At 34.1% G+C, this 16209-nt stretch overlaps 1 protein-coding gene across 2 annotated transcripts in view; it reads left to right on the top strand.

Moving 5' to 3' along the window:
* Rhp (GTP-Rho-binding protein rhophilin) overlaps nucleotides 1-16209 on the top strand; it is a 288568-nt gene that overhangs the window by 171238 nt on the left and 101121 nt on the right. For both annotated transcript variants that reach the window (XM_090398531.1, XM_090398532.1), the window contains 3 exons: nucleotides 6585-6662; nucleotides 11231-11355; nucleotides 12279-12387. In XM_090398531.1, the coding sequence (XP_090254657.1) occupies nucleotides 6585-6662; nucleotides 11231-11355; nucleotides 12279-12387 (312 nt within the window). The remainder of the gene's footprint in view (nucleotides 1-6584; nucleotides 6663-11230; nucleotides 11356-12278; nucleotides 12388-16209) is intronic.

Genomic DNA, 16209 nt, shown 5'->3' with positions numbered 1-16209 from the left:
GAACTTGTTTTTCCGTTCATATATATGCAAGTTGTTTCAGGGCTCTGGCCAATGGATTTTAATGAAATTTGATGTTTGGAAGTCTTAAGAAATTTGCCACATTATTCCAAGCTTGATTTTTGCTTCAATCAAACCATTTATGAATGTTATTGCAATATCTAATTTCAACAATAAAGTTTGAGATTTAGGATTTAGGATATATGTAATGGGTATAGAATATGGTGGACTTATCATTTTTCAAGAAGGCAAAGGATATATATAAAAATAAATAAGGATAGGGTATTACTGATGATCTCAGAAAAGTAGCATTCTCCTACAATTGGCAGATGAGACTGGCAATTGGCAGGCAGGTGATTGGTAGCTTCAGCTAGGGAAACATTGATTGGAAGTGGGAAAGAACGTGCAAACAAGGAGAATGAATTTCTTGTGCTACTTGGGGATATCTATCTTGCACAATATGTGGTGGAAGCGACATGAGTGTCAGACTTAATGTCTCCTATGATCTAATATGAGAAGTCTCCATGATGCCACAAACTGCTGGCATCATGGTTCCTTCACCTATTACTGAACGATGAAAGCTACCATTTGGTGATCATTGGTCTGTTTTGAAATGAGAAGTAGCTAGGTGAGTGATTTGCTGAATAAAGATGTATGAAACTGCAGAGAAGCAGACACGAACTGAGGAAACTAGTTGATGACCTGCTATGGAATAATCAACTGAAGGGGGGAGAGAAATCATGAATATATTAGACTTTGACATGATGTACTGATAGCGGTGTCATCAATGCATTGTATTCTTAAAGTTAGGAATGAATAGTGTGTGTGGGAGGTTTGAAATGGATGAATTATGTAGCAGCTGTTGAGAAGGATGTTATGAAGGAGAAAGTACATCACAGGGTTCTTTTCTGGGACTGCTGTTTAATCTTATATACACTATCTATATAATGTGATATGACTTGGTTTGAGAGGAGATAGTCGTTTCCTGATTTTGCTAAATTTGGAGGAGCAGTGTCACTTAACTCTTATACAGTGTTGTTACAAAAGGATTTAAGTAGATTGATACTTTGGGCCAAATGAAATGGCAGATCAGCTCATTGTTGCTAAGTGAAAAGTCATGCACTCTGGCCATAGAAGATGGAATGAGATGTATTACATTAGAGGAGCTTCACTCTAGAAGGCGGAAGAGGTAAGGGATCGGCGAGTGTGTGGGTAGGGAGCTGAAGTTTGTGAGACTGAACTCATTAAAAGTTATTTAGAAAATTGCTGTCCTAATGAAGTGACAAGTAGGGATAAGATAGTAATAGTTCCATTGTATAAGGTATTAATCACATCATATCTGGATTTCTGTGCACAGATCTAGTCACTTGGATAAATGCATGATATGAAAATGTTAAAATGCAGAGGTGACTAAGACCTTGGAATATTGAGCATGAGGACAGATTAACCTCTCAATCAGCTGATGTGGATAAAATACTCAAGACCACATTAGGATTTTTCATGGATCAAAACATGAGTTACTTTCTACCTTTTATCATGTAATTACCCTCCTCCACCATGGAGCCATTAGGGATTAACTGTAATGGAGTGACCTTTGTGTCACTTCCTTTAAGTATACTGTGTTATTTGGAATTTCCTTCATTGTCTTTTGATATTTGAACTTTTTCTGCACTATTTCTACAGGATGAGTCCTTGGACTCCCTGGCAGTGTCATGTAATAATAATTTATTTATTGTGTCTGTTCTCAAAGATAAAAACACATTTCACATGTGTGAAAATAATTTATTCTGAAATGTGTCAAGAGATCGCCTTTGCAATGAATTTATTTAGTAATTGTAAGTTTGCTATCTTTATTCTTCAAATCAGTGCAATGAAATAAGAAAGTTTGTTCTTTCATTTTAATGACAATACTGCAGAAATTATTTCCACAGTATTATAAAATGCTTGCATTGAAAATCATTATGATGTACACTGAATTCTCCATTTATACATTATACAATAGATTGGTTCCAGAAAAAATCGTGTAAAAAAAAGAATATAGTGCATAAAAAATTAGAAGAATGGTTCCAGATGTGAAAACCTATACGAACAATAAGTTATTTTCAAACAAAACACATATATATGCATCTCTTAAAACAAATAGTGTGTCACTAATAAAACATAAATTTGAAAAGATCCAAATATGCCTGCACATATGTTTATTAGTTGAATTTTATTTGTCATCACTTTCTGACAGTATACATACTCCTTTGTGTGATACTGGAATTAAATCATTTCCATCACTTGAAACACTTTGGCTGTCCTGCTAATACTGCAATGGCGAAACGTTTTCTTGAGTAAAATGAACTAAATTAGTATACTAATTTCCAATAATTCTGAAGATTGAATTTAAAAAAAAATTTTTTTTACCACAAACTCTTAATTAATCGTTGAAATCCTGTTTTGACTAGATCTTTGTATAATTCATCATATCACACCATACATGACTTAAGTTCATGTTTAAACTGTTCAACTTGTTCAGTATTTGGATCATGTGTAAGAAAATGACTTTGCAGGTGCAATTTTGCTAGCAATTTGAAGTCCTTCTTTAATTAATCTGGCAGTGAGTAGAATCTCTTCATCATCACTTTTTTCTTTTTCATCAAGATTTTCAAGGATCTGCAGACGAAAAATCATCAAATCCTTTTTCAACTGCTTGTGCTAATCTGATGATATTGGGATATTCAGTTGCATGCAAAGGTACAGGGTTTTTCTTTTTCACACATTCTGGCCAAGTAGCTTTCCAGCATGCATTTAAAGTAGATGGTTTCAATTCTGATAACACCATCTTAGCAAGTTTGATGCAATCCAAAATAGAAAATTTCTTCCTCACATCAATAATTGTCAGTAAATTATCCTTATCTAGTTTATCCAAAATGTATTGGAATGTTCTTATGTAGTAAGTTTTGAAGGTAGCAGTCACATCCTTGTCTGGTGGTTGTATTAAGGATGTTGTATTAGGTGGCAGAAAACAAAATTACACATTTGGGTGTTCTAAAACAGGATGGACAGGCACATTGTCTATAATCAATAAAACTTTAAAGTCCAGATTTTTTTTCATCAAATAGTGTTTAACTTCTGGAACAAAACATTGATGGAACCATTCATTAAAAATTTCTTTTGTAACCCAAACTTTTTTATTTTTCTTCCAGTGCTGGTAACATATTAAAATCCACACTTTTTATTGTCTTTGGTTTTAGGGATCAATTATTGAGTAATGGTTTTAATATACAATCTCCTGAAGCATTGTTGCAAAATAATAGTTACATGATCCTTAGCTGCTTTAAAGCCACCAACACTTTTTTTGTGATTTTGCTATATAAGTTCTACTTGGCATTTGTCTACATTCTGTAGCATAGAGTAATCCCTGATATTTAAAACATTGAATGGGTTCCTCTAAATTCAAGTTTAAATACATACATACCGTACTAGGAAATGATAATTATAATGGAAATACCTTTTTTAACAGAACTGAATTCAAACAGAAATTTTAAAAATAAGCTGCATTTGAACCATGGTAAATCAAAATATACAGTGTAAAATAGAATTGCTTTCGTTTTCTAAACCATGTAAAAAAGGTCGTGTAAAAAGAGAATTGTCATTTATAAATAATGTTTTTAAGTAACATTTACTGAAATAAATATGGACTTTTGTTTTATTTCTTTGTCCTGTCAGGTGTCTTCTCCCTCCAGGAGATTGACTACCATGTGTCTCCACCTTGTCCTATTCTGTGCCTCTCTGCTGCATTCCTCATATGAGAGATAGGTCCAGTCTTCTATATTTTTCATCCATTCCAGTCTTTGTCTTCCTCTCTTTCTTTTTCCCTCAACAGTTCCTTTGTAGGCAGTTATGTCTCCAAATATGTCCAAAATAGTGACTTTTCTCTTTTTAATTTCTTTCATCAGGCTCCTGTTTATTCCTACCATCACTCTAGTACCGCTTCATTTGTCTTTTTGTCTTTCCATGATATCCTCATAATTCTTCGCAGTGCAAGGAAATTTACTTATTTCCTTGTACAATACCACTATATGGATCATCATGCTTAAGTTTTAGAAACAAGTTTTTTTCTGTTTTATTGAACAAAAAATGATGTTTAATTGTGTTACTCATTTTCCAATTGTGAGACTTTAATATCAAAAATTTATCAGAAAAAAAAAAAAAATCAGCTAACGCCTTTTTATTCCCGTATATATAGGAAGTAGGCGAGGCCGTTTTTAGCCCTACGCCACATCCACTGAGCTACACAGGCTCTTCAAAAATTTATTACCAGTGATATGTCAGTAGAAAGTTGCCTTCACCTTTTGTTTAAACTTGCAACAAATGATTTTTTAACCTTTTTTTTTTTTGGTAGGATGCACATTCCTATAATATCTGGTGTTAACCATAGATAGGGATATGGTGAAAATGTATGATATATATCCTATACAGACTGATTCAAAATTTATGCTCATTTTGAAGATTTCTAGTTGCACCCCCCCCCCCCCCCCTCTTTCCTCTCTGCTCCTAGAACTGAATTGTATATAACTACCCTGTCTAATTTTCTACTGCTTCGAAAGTTTTCACAGACACTATTCAAAATCTGTTACTTCATTTTATGATTTTGACGAAAGAAATAAGACAATAATATTGTTGTATCTGTTGAAGAAGGTATTTCTAATACCAGACTATTTTTTTGCAATCTACAATTAGTTCAGCTGTTTGCTGATATTATTCTGTTTTGTAAATACATTTCACATTATTTTTTCACAAATACATAAAATTGTTTATATTTATGTCACAAAAAAAGAAAGTTTGGTAATGTTTTTTTTTTCTTCCTTAAAAAAAAATCCAAATTTACTACTTCCGTTGTTGCTGGTTTCTATTTTGGAATAAGCTATGTCTATGATATACTGGATAATAAACCTCTCAGCCCAAGGAAAAGACTAAAAGCTTATATTATTCGTGCTGCTATTGAGAAAGAATGGAAAGGACACACTAAAGAGCTTCAAGGAGTAGTGCAGTATATATTCTAAATGGCTTGTTTTGTTTCCAAGTGTTTGATTAGCTGACATCCTAAACAGAAATACTAATTCTTTTACAGGCTGATACAGTATTTATGTCAAAATAATTTCTTAATTTATAATAAACAGTTTCAGTTTTATTATCAAAAAATTATAAATTTTCTGATACAATTATCTTTGAAAGAAAGACGGATCTGATTTTTTTTTTTAAAAAAAAGTGCATATGGGACCAATTTAAAAAAACAGGAAAGCTCAGCTTTCCTTTTTTTTTTAAATTGGTTACCCACCAATTCAGCTTACAGATATTTAAGATTATAATTTATTTTCAAAACTGGATTCACATGACAATTTAGAACAAAAATTACTTGGGAGCATGTAGTCATACCTATTTACAGTAAAATAGTAGTAAATGTATTTTTTAAATGTGCAGTGATTTTTTTTTTTTATACTGCAAGAAAATACGAAATAATAATAATAAAAATATGTAGTACCGTATTTTTCAATAGGTAACGCGCCCATTATATATACAAAAAAAACTCTAAAATCGTTAAAAATGAACATGTGCGGTATACATTTGAGAGGTATGAGAGGTAAATCAAATGTAATAACAAAACAAAGTAGAAGTATTACTTAATATTTATTGAACATTACGCTATTCAAATCCAAAAAATTCTTCATCAGACTCAATATTGAAAGAATCGATTGCATTAAAAATTTCGTTTGGTATTTCTTCAGCTTCATAATCATTGTCACCGGAAACCACTGCTGCATTCCCTGTGCTTTAATGAAACCATTTCACACAGTTTTCACTTACAGCAGCCCAACTTTCTACAATCAATGTAACTGTATCTTTATATGACGTTCTCGACCACTGCTACTAGCAACACATGTGCTTTTAAAGAATTCCTCCATCCTCTGTCTGTACTTCCTAACTCTACCGCTAGTTGGTGCATGCATGTTATCTATACATCAAAAGGATTGATGAAAATGTTAGGGGGTGCACGATATACATTAGGTGTGCATTATCTATCGAAAAATACGGTATTTTCTTTTTCATTGAACAATCGTTTCAGAATGAAAGATTACTTGCAATGGTTATTTCTTTGGTATTTTAAAAGAAAATGTACATCGTAATTACTTCTGATGTTCAGCAACTGAACTTCTTTAATTATTATAGAATGATATTAATAATTGATATTGCTTTAGCTACATGGGAGGGGGGGGGGGAAATAGGTTAAAAAATTTGACAAATGTTACTAGATAAGACAGAATCCTTAATTAGCTCTTAGTTATAAGTTTTTGGATTTTATCTTACTACAGATGGTTTTTTCCTTTAATTGAGCATGCATTCATTATATATAATTTTTAATATAGCACTGATATTGGGTAATTTGCAAATAATTTTGTCATGGTGAGTCATACAAAAGTTGAATTAGTTATTAACTAAAGATTGCCTTTTCACTCTTGAAGTAGTATTTGATCTTAGGTTGAAATATAAGTAGATAATTTATTATTATTTTTTTAATTTAAAATAATATGTATATTTAGGACTTTATTTTGGAACACTACAGTGAGGAGACAGGACGGTATGAGAAAGCTTTACAAGAATTAACAGACATTCGCCAGGTTAAGTATATATTGAATTTCTGTTAAATTTTCATATATATAAGGGGGACCGGAAAGAAATCAATTATTTTTAATAGTTCATTTTTAGCCGATTGTATTTTTTTAAATAACACATAAATCATTAATTTTGATTTTTATTTAAATATTAGAATTACTTTTTTATTTAAAATTTTTTTTTTTTAAATTTCAGATTATTATTTTTAATATGGTGGACTTTAAAGTTGAAGAGCACCATTTATGTCATTGTATGGTGTTTTTGTTTCAACAAGGAAAGAATGTCAGTGATGGTTTAGGAGATTTGCAGAAAAAAATGTTGATCTCTCTCTCTGATCGTTCTCGATCTGGAAGACCTCTTACTCTAGATGACGATGCTTTTAAGACTCGTTGAATCTTAAGAGCATTGATCCAGGATGCTTGTATGGATCCAAAACATTGTTAATGTTTTGGATCCATACAAGATTGTATGGATCCAAAACAATAGACATTGTTTATTATTGATTAGTTATTGATATTTCACAAACAAATCTCTCTTCCCTCTCATAAGTTTTTTTTTCTTTTAATTATGCTCATTATAGATATGAACATGTATGTGCAGAGATTATAGGATCACATATAATTTGCTCCATCCCAGCAAATTACATGGGGAGGGGGTTGTTTTAGGATACAGTAGATTCTGATAATTGGGACACATCAAGACTAGAATATTTTGGCCCATTTCAGCAGCCATTCCAGTCATGCGAAGTTTGATGTTACTAATTAAAAAGATTGAAAAGACAAACTAACATTTCACTGAGCAACAAATCATTTATTCAAATTAATTTTAATAGTAAAATATGTTCATGGTTAAATTTCTCTTATCATCAATATTGAAACAGAGACCAGTTATCTTTAAAATCCTTTCATGTAATCCAATGTGAAATCTTTGACCCAGGTGTTAAAAGGTGTAACTGAGGCTAGTTAGAAACTGTTACCCTTAGAAGACACTTCTTAGCCAGCTACTATGACTTCTTTTTTAACATTGGAGCACTGAGGTACACTCTTGGTTCAGTTATAATGGAGAACCGCTGATTTAGGACATTCTTAATGTCAGGATCCTCATCTTCATGCTTCCATTTTAGGAATGTTTCCTTTTTTCCATGGCATGTTCATTCTTCTTGCAGTTTATCTTTCTGTTGTATCAAGTGTGCAATCATAGATTTCAGTAATCCAGTTATTTCTGCCGGACGACGACTGGTATGGGGTGAATGGCCTTTGCTTTGGTCTAGTAAGGCAGTGTTTTCTGATGTTGACAAATCTTTACTTGGCATCTTGGTAAGGGTCCAAACTTTTAATAAAATTAAACCCCAAAATAGCCAAAAACAGAGTACTGAAAAATTTCTACTCTTATCTGATTAGGTGTTAGCTCAGCATGAAAGATGACAAGTGCATGCAACTGAGGCTAGTTAGAAACTGTTACCCTTAGAAGATAGTATGCTTTATAACATGAGTTGAATCATTCACATGTGCTACCTTAAACACGTGTGGAACAAAGTTAATAAATCATTCACAGGCGATTACTTCATAGGGATAATCTTGAGTGCTGCAATCTCCTGTCCCAATCAAGTGAGGAAAACTCTGGCAATTTTCTCAATTTGGTTTTGCTCTTTAAGATTTATCCCAAATAAATGGCTGCCCTAATTAACTGGATTCTACTGTATATTAGAAGCCAGTAATTAAGCAGAACCCTATATTTGGTTGGTATATTTAATTACTTAAAAGGTGTAAATATGAACCAAGGTTCTTTCTCTCCCTTATATTTGTCAGTCATTCTCACAGGGCTCATATTTACACCTTTTAGTTAAACATACCAACCAAATATTAGGATTCTCCTTAATTATTGGTTTCTAATATATCCGTTTTTTTCATCCCCTCTCCATGAAGTTTTAGTCAGAGAACCCACCACGGTTTGTGGTGTATCTGCAATTTGTAAATTGAAGAACAAGAAAACATGTTGTCTTGCTGCAAGGCCAAGGACAGGCTGAAAAGTTTCATCCCAACCTGTGAATAGGTTAAATTGCCTTGATAGTCTCAATTATATTATTGTGACAATGAAAATACTACAAAACATTGAAATTATTGAATCTTACTGAAGCCATGGATGATTCAAATCCATACCGCCTTCGCTCACCAACCAATAGGGTATATGCTCAAGCAACACCAGGAAAGCAAATGATCATGCCAAACTAATGTTTGTATGCTGTAATCTTATGACCATTTACAAAAGGATAAAAGTCACCAACATTCATGTGGAGGAACATAATGAGTAATTTGGGGAAAAAATTCAGAGTTTTATTGTTTTTAATAAATAGGGGTAATAATTTATTCAAAATTTAATAATTTACTAAAATTTTAATTTTTGAAATCCACAATTTTGGTATTTAAGTGGGCTTCCTTCAGTCTCACCTGTTAGACTCTCTCTTTATCTCCTAAAAAAAGAAAAAAAAGCATTTCAAACCTCACACCAGGCCAGTAACTCTTATCCTCTTAGGCAAGGATCACCCTCACCCTTTTTGTTCCAGGCTGCAGAACTCTACCACTTGGAGATTTCATTAAATGGGAATTTGTAATAAGTCATACACTGAGTTAACTTTGCATTAGGAACACCCACCTAATAACGCATTGGTCCACCTCTCTTTCTAGGAACAGATTCCACAAGGTGTCAAACATCCTCTTTGCATAACTCTACCCACATGTGCTGCAGCAACTCTGTCAGTTCACATTCATTCCGTGGAAGAGGATCAGCAATTCTCACACCCTGTTCTAGCATATCTCACACATATTCAATTGGGTTACAGTCAGGGTATTTTTTTTTTTTTTGGGGGGGGGGGGGGAGAAGGCAATGTGGCAAATTTCATGTTAATAATTAATTGTCATTAATATAATTATTCATTGTCATGTCCCTTCAACCACTCAGTAGTTGTATGAGCCTGATGACAAGGTGTGTTGTCCTGTTAAAAGATGGCTCTATGATCAGGATAGACCTCCTACAGATATGGATGGAGATTGTTGGCTGACAGGTTCCTGTAGCATTCACCATCTGGTGAAAGGGGCCTAGGGACCATTGCACATGCATCATTGGTCCCTTGCAGGGACCAATGAACCTAGGATGTGCAAGGTTCATCACCACCACCACCTCCACTGGCCTGTTGAATCCCAACTGTGCAACCAGGGCATAGGGCTTCATGCTATTTATGCCAATGAAAACTGGCCATCAGCATGGTGCAGCAGGAAACAGGACTCTTCACTCCAGATTACCTTCTTCCATCAATTGAGGGTCATTACCGATGTTCTTTGGCCTATGCAAGGTGTTGTTTGCAGTACCTGGCCATCATCATGGGTACCCTTGTTGGTCTCTGGCTGTGAAACCCCAGGCGAAGCATTGCATGGTGCATGCAGAAATTGGTTGATCTACCCTGCTGTTGTGCTGGTGGGTGAGTTGTGTGAGCTGCATGTTGTTGCTGAAATACCAGTCATGACATCCGACACTCACCATGTATGTCTGACCAATGTGAGTCCTTTTGGATGTCTGTTCTTGGTTAGTCCAGTCCTGGTATACCCTTGATACAGTAGTACAGGAGCAGCCAACAAGTGCAGCTATTTCCAAAATACTGGCACCTGCTCTCCGGGCCCAACTATTTGCCTGAGGTGAAATTGGCACCACATTTTCCAATTACTAGCAAACGTTTGCTGATCATGTACAGAGGATAGATGTGCCCATTTATAGTATACACACACGACGTCGATATCATGTGGTTCTTCATTATTACGTGGAATATGCAAATAGAGGAGGGGGGTGTTCTTAATGCAAAACTAACTCAGTGTATTAAGTATTTTCTAACAAATATGCCGGCCTGGTTGGCTGAGTGGTTATCGTATCCGCTCTCCAGCCAAAAGGCTACAGGTTTGATTCCTGCCGTGGGCATGGATGTTTGTGATTGTCTGTGGAAATACTAGTGGTGGAGTTGCAGTTGGTGGAGAGTTGTAGAGTAGGTGCCCTCCCTTGATGAGTCTCTTAGGACTCCCCTGGAGGTGTTATATAATAATATTATTATTATTAGCTCCAGACCTCCATGAAGTCAAATCATTGCACGAGGCCCTCTCTCCCTTCCTCACCACACACACACACGCACACACACACACACACACACACAGTTTATCAAACTGCCTCCTTAAACGCAATGTGTTTAAACTTGCCACACTCTCAGGCAGTGCACTCTGCTCACCACCACTCCAGGGATAGCCTCCATTCCACTACAGTTTCCAGGGATAGCCTCTTATTTTCTCATTCATATATACATACCATACAAAAGAACTGTACAAATAAAAGAAATATGTAATTATTTTATTTCAAAACTATGTTACTCTTTCAAGGTTGTTCTTTCTAAATAAAACTAATAACATAAAAAATGTTAATTTATATAAAATGAATAATAAATAGATTTAACCAACAGAAGTATATTTATTTCTGCTTCCTGTTATATATTTTTTTAAATATTAGTTTTCTTTTTTTTTCTTCCTCCAAATTTTAGGCTATACGAACACCTACCAGGGATCAGTTGGGTGTTAAGTTACTTTTTGAATATTACAACCTCCTCTATTTCATTGACAGACGTTTTTTTCCTCCACATAGAAGCATGGGAATTTTCTTTGAATGGTATGAAATCTTTCATATTTCTAATAACTTATACTTTTTGCCACAGTCTGTATATCATAGAATTGTTTTCATATATAAACATAAAAGTAAATCACACATTGTATACTATATGTATGATTTGTTTTTTAATTATGTTGTTGAATTGACTTAGTTCCGTCTTTATTTGTATATTTTAGTTGGTGACTACTGCAGATTACTTCAGTATTAACTCTACTGATTTATATAACCAGAAGGGTTAAAGAACCTATAGTTTATGAAGTCTCTCTCTCTCTCTCCCTCCCCCCCTCTGTGTGTGTGTGTGTGTGATGATGATGATGATGATGATGATGATTAGGTGATGGAAACAAAACAGAATTTATTGACATTTGTCACTTGCAATCCTTCAGAATACTGGATGAGGAAAGCTGTTTAAAAGAATTGATATACATGGGTGACGAGGTTAAGTAATAATTGTTGATGTAAAGTTTGAAGTTGTACTACGTATGGTGACTAGGTGAGATTTTTTATTTTTACAGGTTTGAGAAAATCGGAGGCATTAGTGATTTAATTTCAGTTAAATTATTCTCCATTTGTTAATGTTCTTTGCTTTCCCAGTAGTGGAGAAGAAACCTTGAGACCATGTAACTGCTTGCTAGTTATTTTAATTTTGTAAACGCACGTGAAATCTATATTTGTGCCGTGAAATTTTATGGTTATGCATGAAATGCGTGAAAGTGACCAACTATTCTGTGTTGTGTATGAAATGTTCATTCATTCAAATGGTCATATGAACTCTCATTCTTTCAGACTTGTGTTTTTTTGTGTGTGTTAATCTATTATCACCTGTTTGTTAATATTTATATTTTTGGTTGTCAAGGAAATTGGACAGAATTTTTTTTTTTTTTTCCTTGCAGTTAAATTGTTATTTTTCAATTCTTTAACAGGTTTGATTCTTTAACTGGAGTTCCTAGTATTCAGAAAACAGTTGCTTTTGAAAAAGCTAGCATACTCTTTAATATTGCTGCTCTTTATACCCAAATTGGAGCCAAACAGGTAAATAGAATTCTGTCATAGATTTCGCTATGAAAAAATTATGAAATTAAAATGATTTAGAGAGATGCATGAGTTTTAAAAATTTAACTTTATACAGAAGGAAACATGATTTACTTTTGATTTAATCATTGTTTGTGCAGTGTATAATTTTAATTGTTTTCCAACATGGATTTATATTCAGAGGCAATTAGCTTCTGTAGCTAACTCTCTTAAAAGGTAACAAAAAAAAAAAGAATAAAAAGAAAAAGTGAATCTTTGGGAAATAACTGTGGGATAAATTATATGTAATATGTAATGCTGCTTATTCTATTAGTTTATTCAGCATTTTTTGAAATAATTACCTGAGAAATATTGACATCAATTTATCAGATGATTGGTATTGTTGTGTCCTGAATAATCAAAATATAAGTGGGACAAAACATTAATTTATTCAGGAACAACTAACCTTGATTGTGGGTAGAGAATGTTGTGTTTTGACAATGAATGCCATGTATATATATATATATATATATAAATAACAGAAAGATAGAAGTGAAGAAATAATTAATATGAAAAATATGTGAGACTTAACCTGTTTTGTAGGAAGTCTAATTGTAAATTTATTTAAGGTATTAATTCATTTAAAGTATCCCATTTCATGTAGTATGAGAAAGCAAAGTGTATAAGCTAAGGTCCAAGGGTCACACTTTAGCCGTCTAGAATAACATATGGCCGGAGGGAAAGAGAAATTACGAGAAAGAGAAACTAGAGCGCTTTCTAAGAAAACACGCCAAAAGCATGTGCGATGTAGTGGAAGGAGCTGGATGCCATGATGAAAACCCACGTGACCGTTGGCAGGCATTGTGATATACGAGAAACACTGGGAAGAGCATGAAAACAAGAAGGTCAACCAACCTCCACTCGGGGCTTTTTTTGGTTCCTGCTTCTTGACTTCTCGGACGTTGGTCCAGTCTGCACCTACGGAGAAGTTCCAGGCTGGCCGTGGAAGGTATGAGTCGTCTTCCACAGCGTATGGAATAGGGCTAGCTATTTCCTTGGACTAGGATAGCTATGCTATATCGTGCGACGGAAAAACCAAGTAGATGCCATCCATTCTGGCTAAGCTCCTGAGCCATATCGCCCTCCCCGCTGAGAATCTGACCGTACAGTTGTCGAAGGTGACCAGACGAGCAGGAGACCGAGAAGAAGCCTTGATGCCCAGACAAGGCAGAAGAAAGGAGCGAGTATCATTTCAGAGATGGTAATGTAGACCCTTGTATTATATTTTCTAGTTAAAGAATTGTGTGTATTCCAAGGAACATTTGTGTAGTGGACTTATTATATGCAACTTTAGGAACTGTCTCCAACTTGGCATAGACCCATCTGTGTTTGAGAACTGTCTGCCTGGAAGGGCTCTATTTATTTTGTATGAATTGTGTTGTGTTAAGTGTTATAACTAGTGACCACGTGAGTGTAGAATGTGTGATAACTTGTGATGAGATAATGTTAAGTTACATATAGAGGTGATCCAAGCAAATTTGTTCCTGTGTTTCATTAGTAGTAATGAACCAGAGGTCTTACTAAAATTTGATTCAGATTACCTAGTAGTAAGGCTTTCATGTATCATTTCTTTAATTAATAAATGTTTCTTAGTACCTGCCTGATCTGGTTTGGTATATGAATTCAAACAGCCACTCATAAAAAATATTATCGAACTTAGCAGGAAGAACCCACGTGTATAATTTAATGAAGCGGACCATGACTGCATGCAAGAATATAGTGAACAGAAGTTAGATATTTATTGTAGTTTAGTTACTGTGTATCACTCTGAGAGAGCCATCCTGGATAAGAATCTCATCTGTCCTCGGTATTGGCTGGCACAGTTAAAAAATAAATTTGTCAATGCTTATCAGGTGGACTGTCTCAGAAGATATGTTTAATGGCCGCATCTCATTCTAGGACAAAGCCCTAATCATTAAGTATCCTACACGTGATTAAACTTAAGAGCGGCCAAAGATTTTGTTTGTTTAAAAAAGGGAAAGATTTAAGAGAACAACGAGTTAAGTATAGACTAATCTTAAAGGCTAAAAGGGAAAATATAGAAAAAGAGTAATATAACAGTATTTTGGTATTTTCCATATACTAGTGTGTCAGTGTAAATTAGTAAATAGCTAGTAAAACATTCTGGTGGGGAAGATTACCCATTTCAGTTTAGCTTAATACTGAACTGTATTAATACTGAAGAGTACCGAACAGCATATAATAAATTCAATTGCTAATTCTTTTTACTACCATAACAATACAGTTTTTTTGTACCGCAAATTATGTAAACAAGTTAGTTTTATAATTAATTATCAGTATAAAATTATGAAAAAGAGTAATAAGGATAAAAATGTGTAATAATCATGAAAAATTCGTTCCCGTTAAAAAAAGAAATCCATCCATCATGATATGTGAATTAAACTACTGGAAGTAGGTGACCTGATTGCAAAGAATAAAAAGATTACTAGACTTTGGATTTTTGCCATATCGGGGATCAATCAATAATTAACAGGTGGGCCTACAAGTACTGAAGTAGTACAGTTCCTGTAGGAGAAAGAGAATAGTTTGTGTGATGGAGATTGAATTGGGTCAGTGAAAGAGGGATTGAAATGAAACTGTTTTCTGGACAGCATAAAGAATTTTTAGGAAAGATTTTAATGCACCATTTCAAACAAAAAAAAACTATATTCTAAGTTTGGTTGGATTTGGGATTAATACAAAGTTATTAACTGGAAAGTAAAAAATATCGTCTTGAGCAGAAAAGAATGATAATTTTTTTTTAGGCTGAAAAAGTTATTCATTTGTACCAGAAAAGACTTGAAATAAATTTCATTCCAAGAAGAGACTGAGCTTGTCTAGCAATTTGTATATTATCAGAGATAAAAGAAGGTGAATTGATATTTTTTGTGAGAAGGTAAAGCTGTGTTTTGGTAGCACAATAATCTGGTAGTGACCAGATTACCCCCACTTCACTGAAGAATGTCATGAATGTGTGTATTTAAATTATAGTTTATAGGATATCTTGAAGTTTGGTGTGTTTGTGTACTGCAAGGTTTGTTAAATAAAAGAGGAATTGAATATCCAGACAGCAGCGAAAGTACTGAATGATGGGTCATTTATTATGGAAAAAAAAAGGTATGTGATAGAAGAGAACTCTCTCTCATCCTTCATTGATGGACAGATCTGAGGAGAGGAAGCCATTCAACTGGATATGTCGTGATTGGCTAAAGAGAAAACTGGCTAGCCAGGTAAAAGTGGAAGGTAGACAACAGGAAGCAGTCCTTAATGCCAAATGTGACAAAGTATTCTGGAAATGTCAAGAGCATCATTACAATTTTTTCCAAACATTTCCATGCAATGTTTCACAATGTGTCATAGATCTAGGGATGGAATCGGCCACTAGTCATTAATTAACTGTAAGGCTCCCAGGTAGTGAAAAGTTGACTGTTGATTACTCTCTTCATTATTGTAGAAAGGACTGAGGTAAGGGTAATAAGTCAAGATTTTAGTTTTGTGGTGGACTTCTTTTATCTCTGTGCTTTTTGAATTGGTTGAATAGATGCTTATTTTGTTAGGAATATGTAGAGGAAAATTTTTTCTTGTATGGTTGGAAATTGGAAAGGCAAGTCTGCTTTAGTTGTCACTGAATTCACCAGGAAGATGACTTTACTGCTTGGGTAATCAGACTGAAGAAAATTAACTTTCAGGGATTAGAAGTTGAATAGAATAGTGATTTTCACAATATGGTGAATTATAATGGCAGCCTATGAATATTATTGAATAGCAAAAGAAGTTTAAGCA

The sequence above is a fragment of the Typopeltis vanoorti genome, chromosome 9, assembly GCF_054136105.1.
Source record: "Typopeltis vanoorti isolate ZY-2024b chromosome 9, IOZ_Tvanoo_1.0, whole genome shotgun sequence".
In the NCBI taxonomy this organism is placed as follows: Eukaryota; Metazoa; Arthropoda; class Arachnida; order Uropygi; family Thelyphonidae; genus Typopeltis; species Typopeltis vanoorti.
The sequence above is the reverse complement of the archived record's forward strand: the minus strand, read 5'-3'. Positions and strand labels throughout refer to the sequence as shown.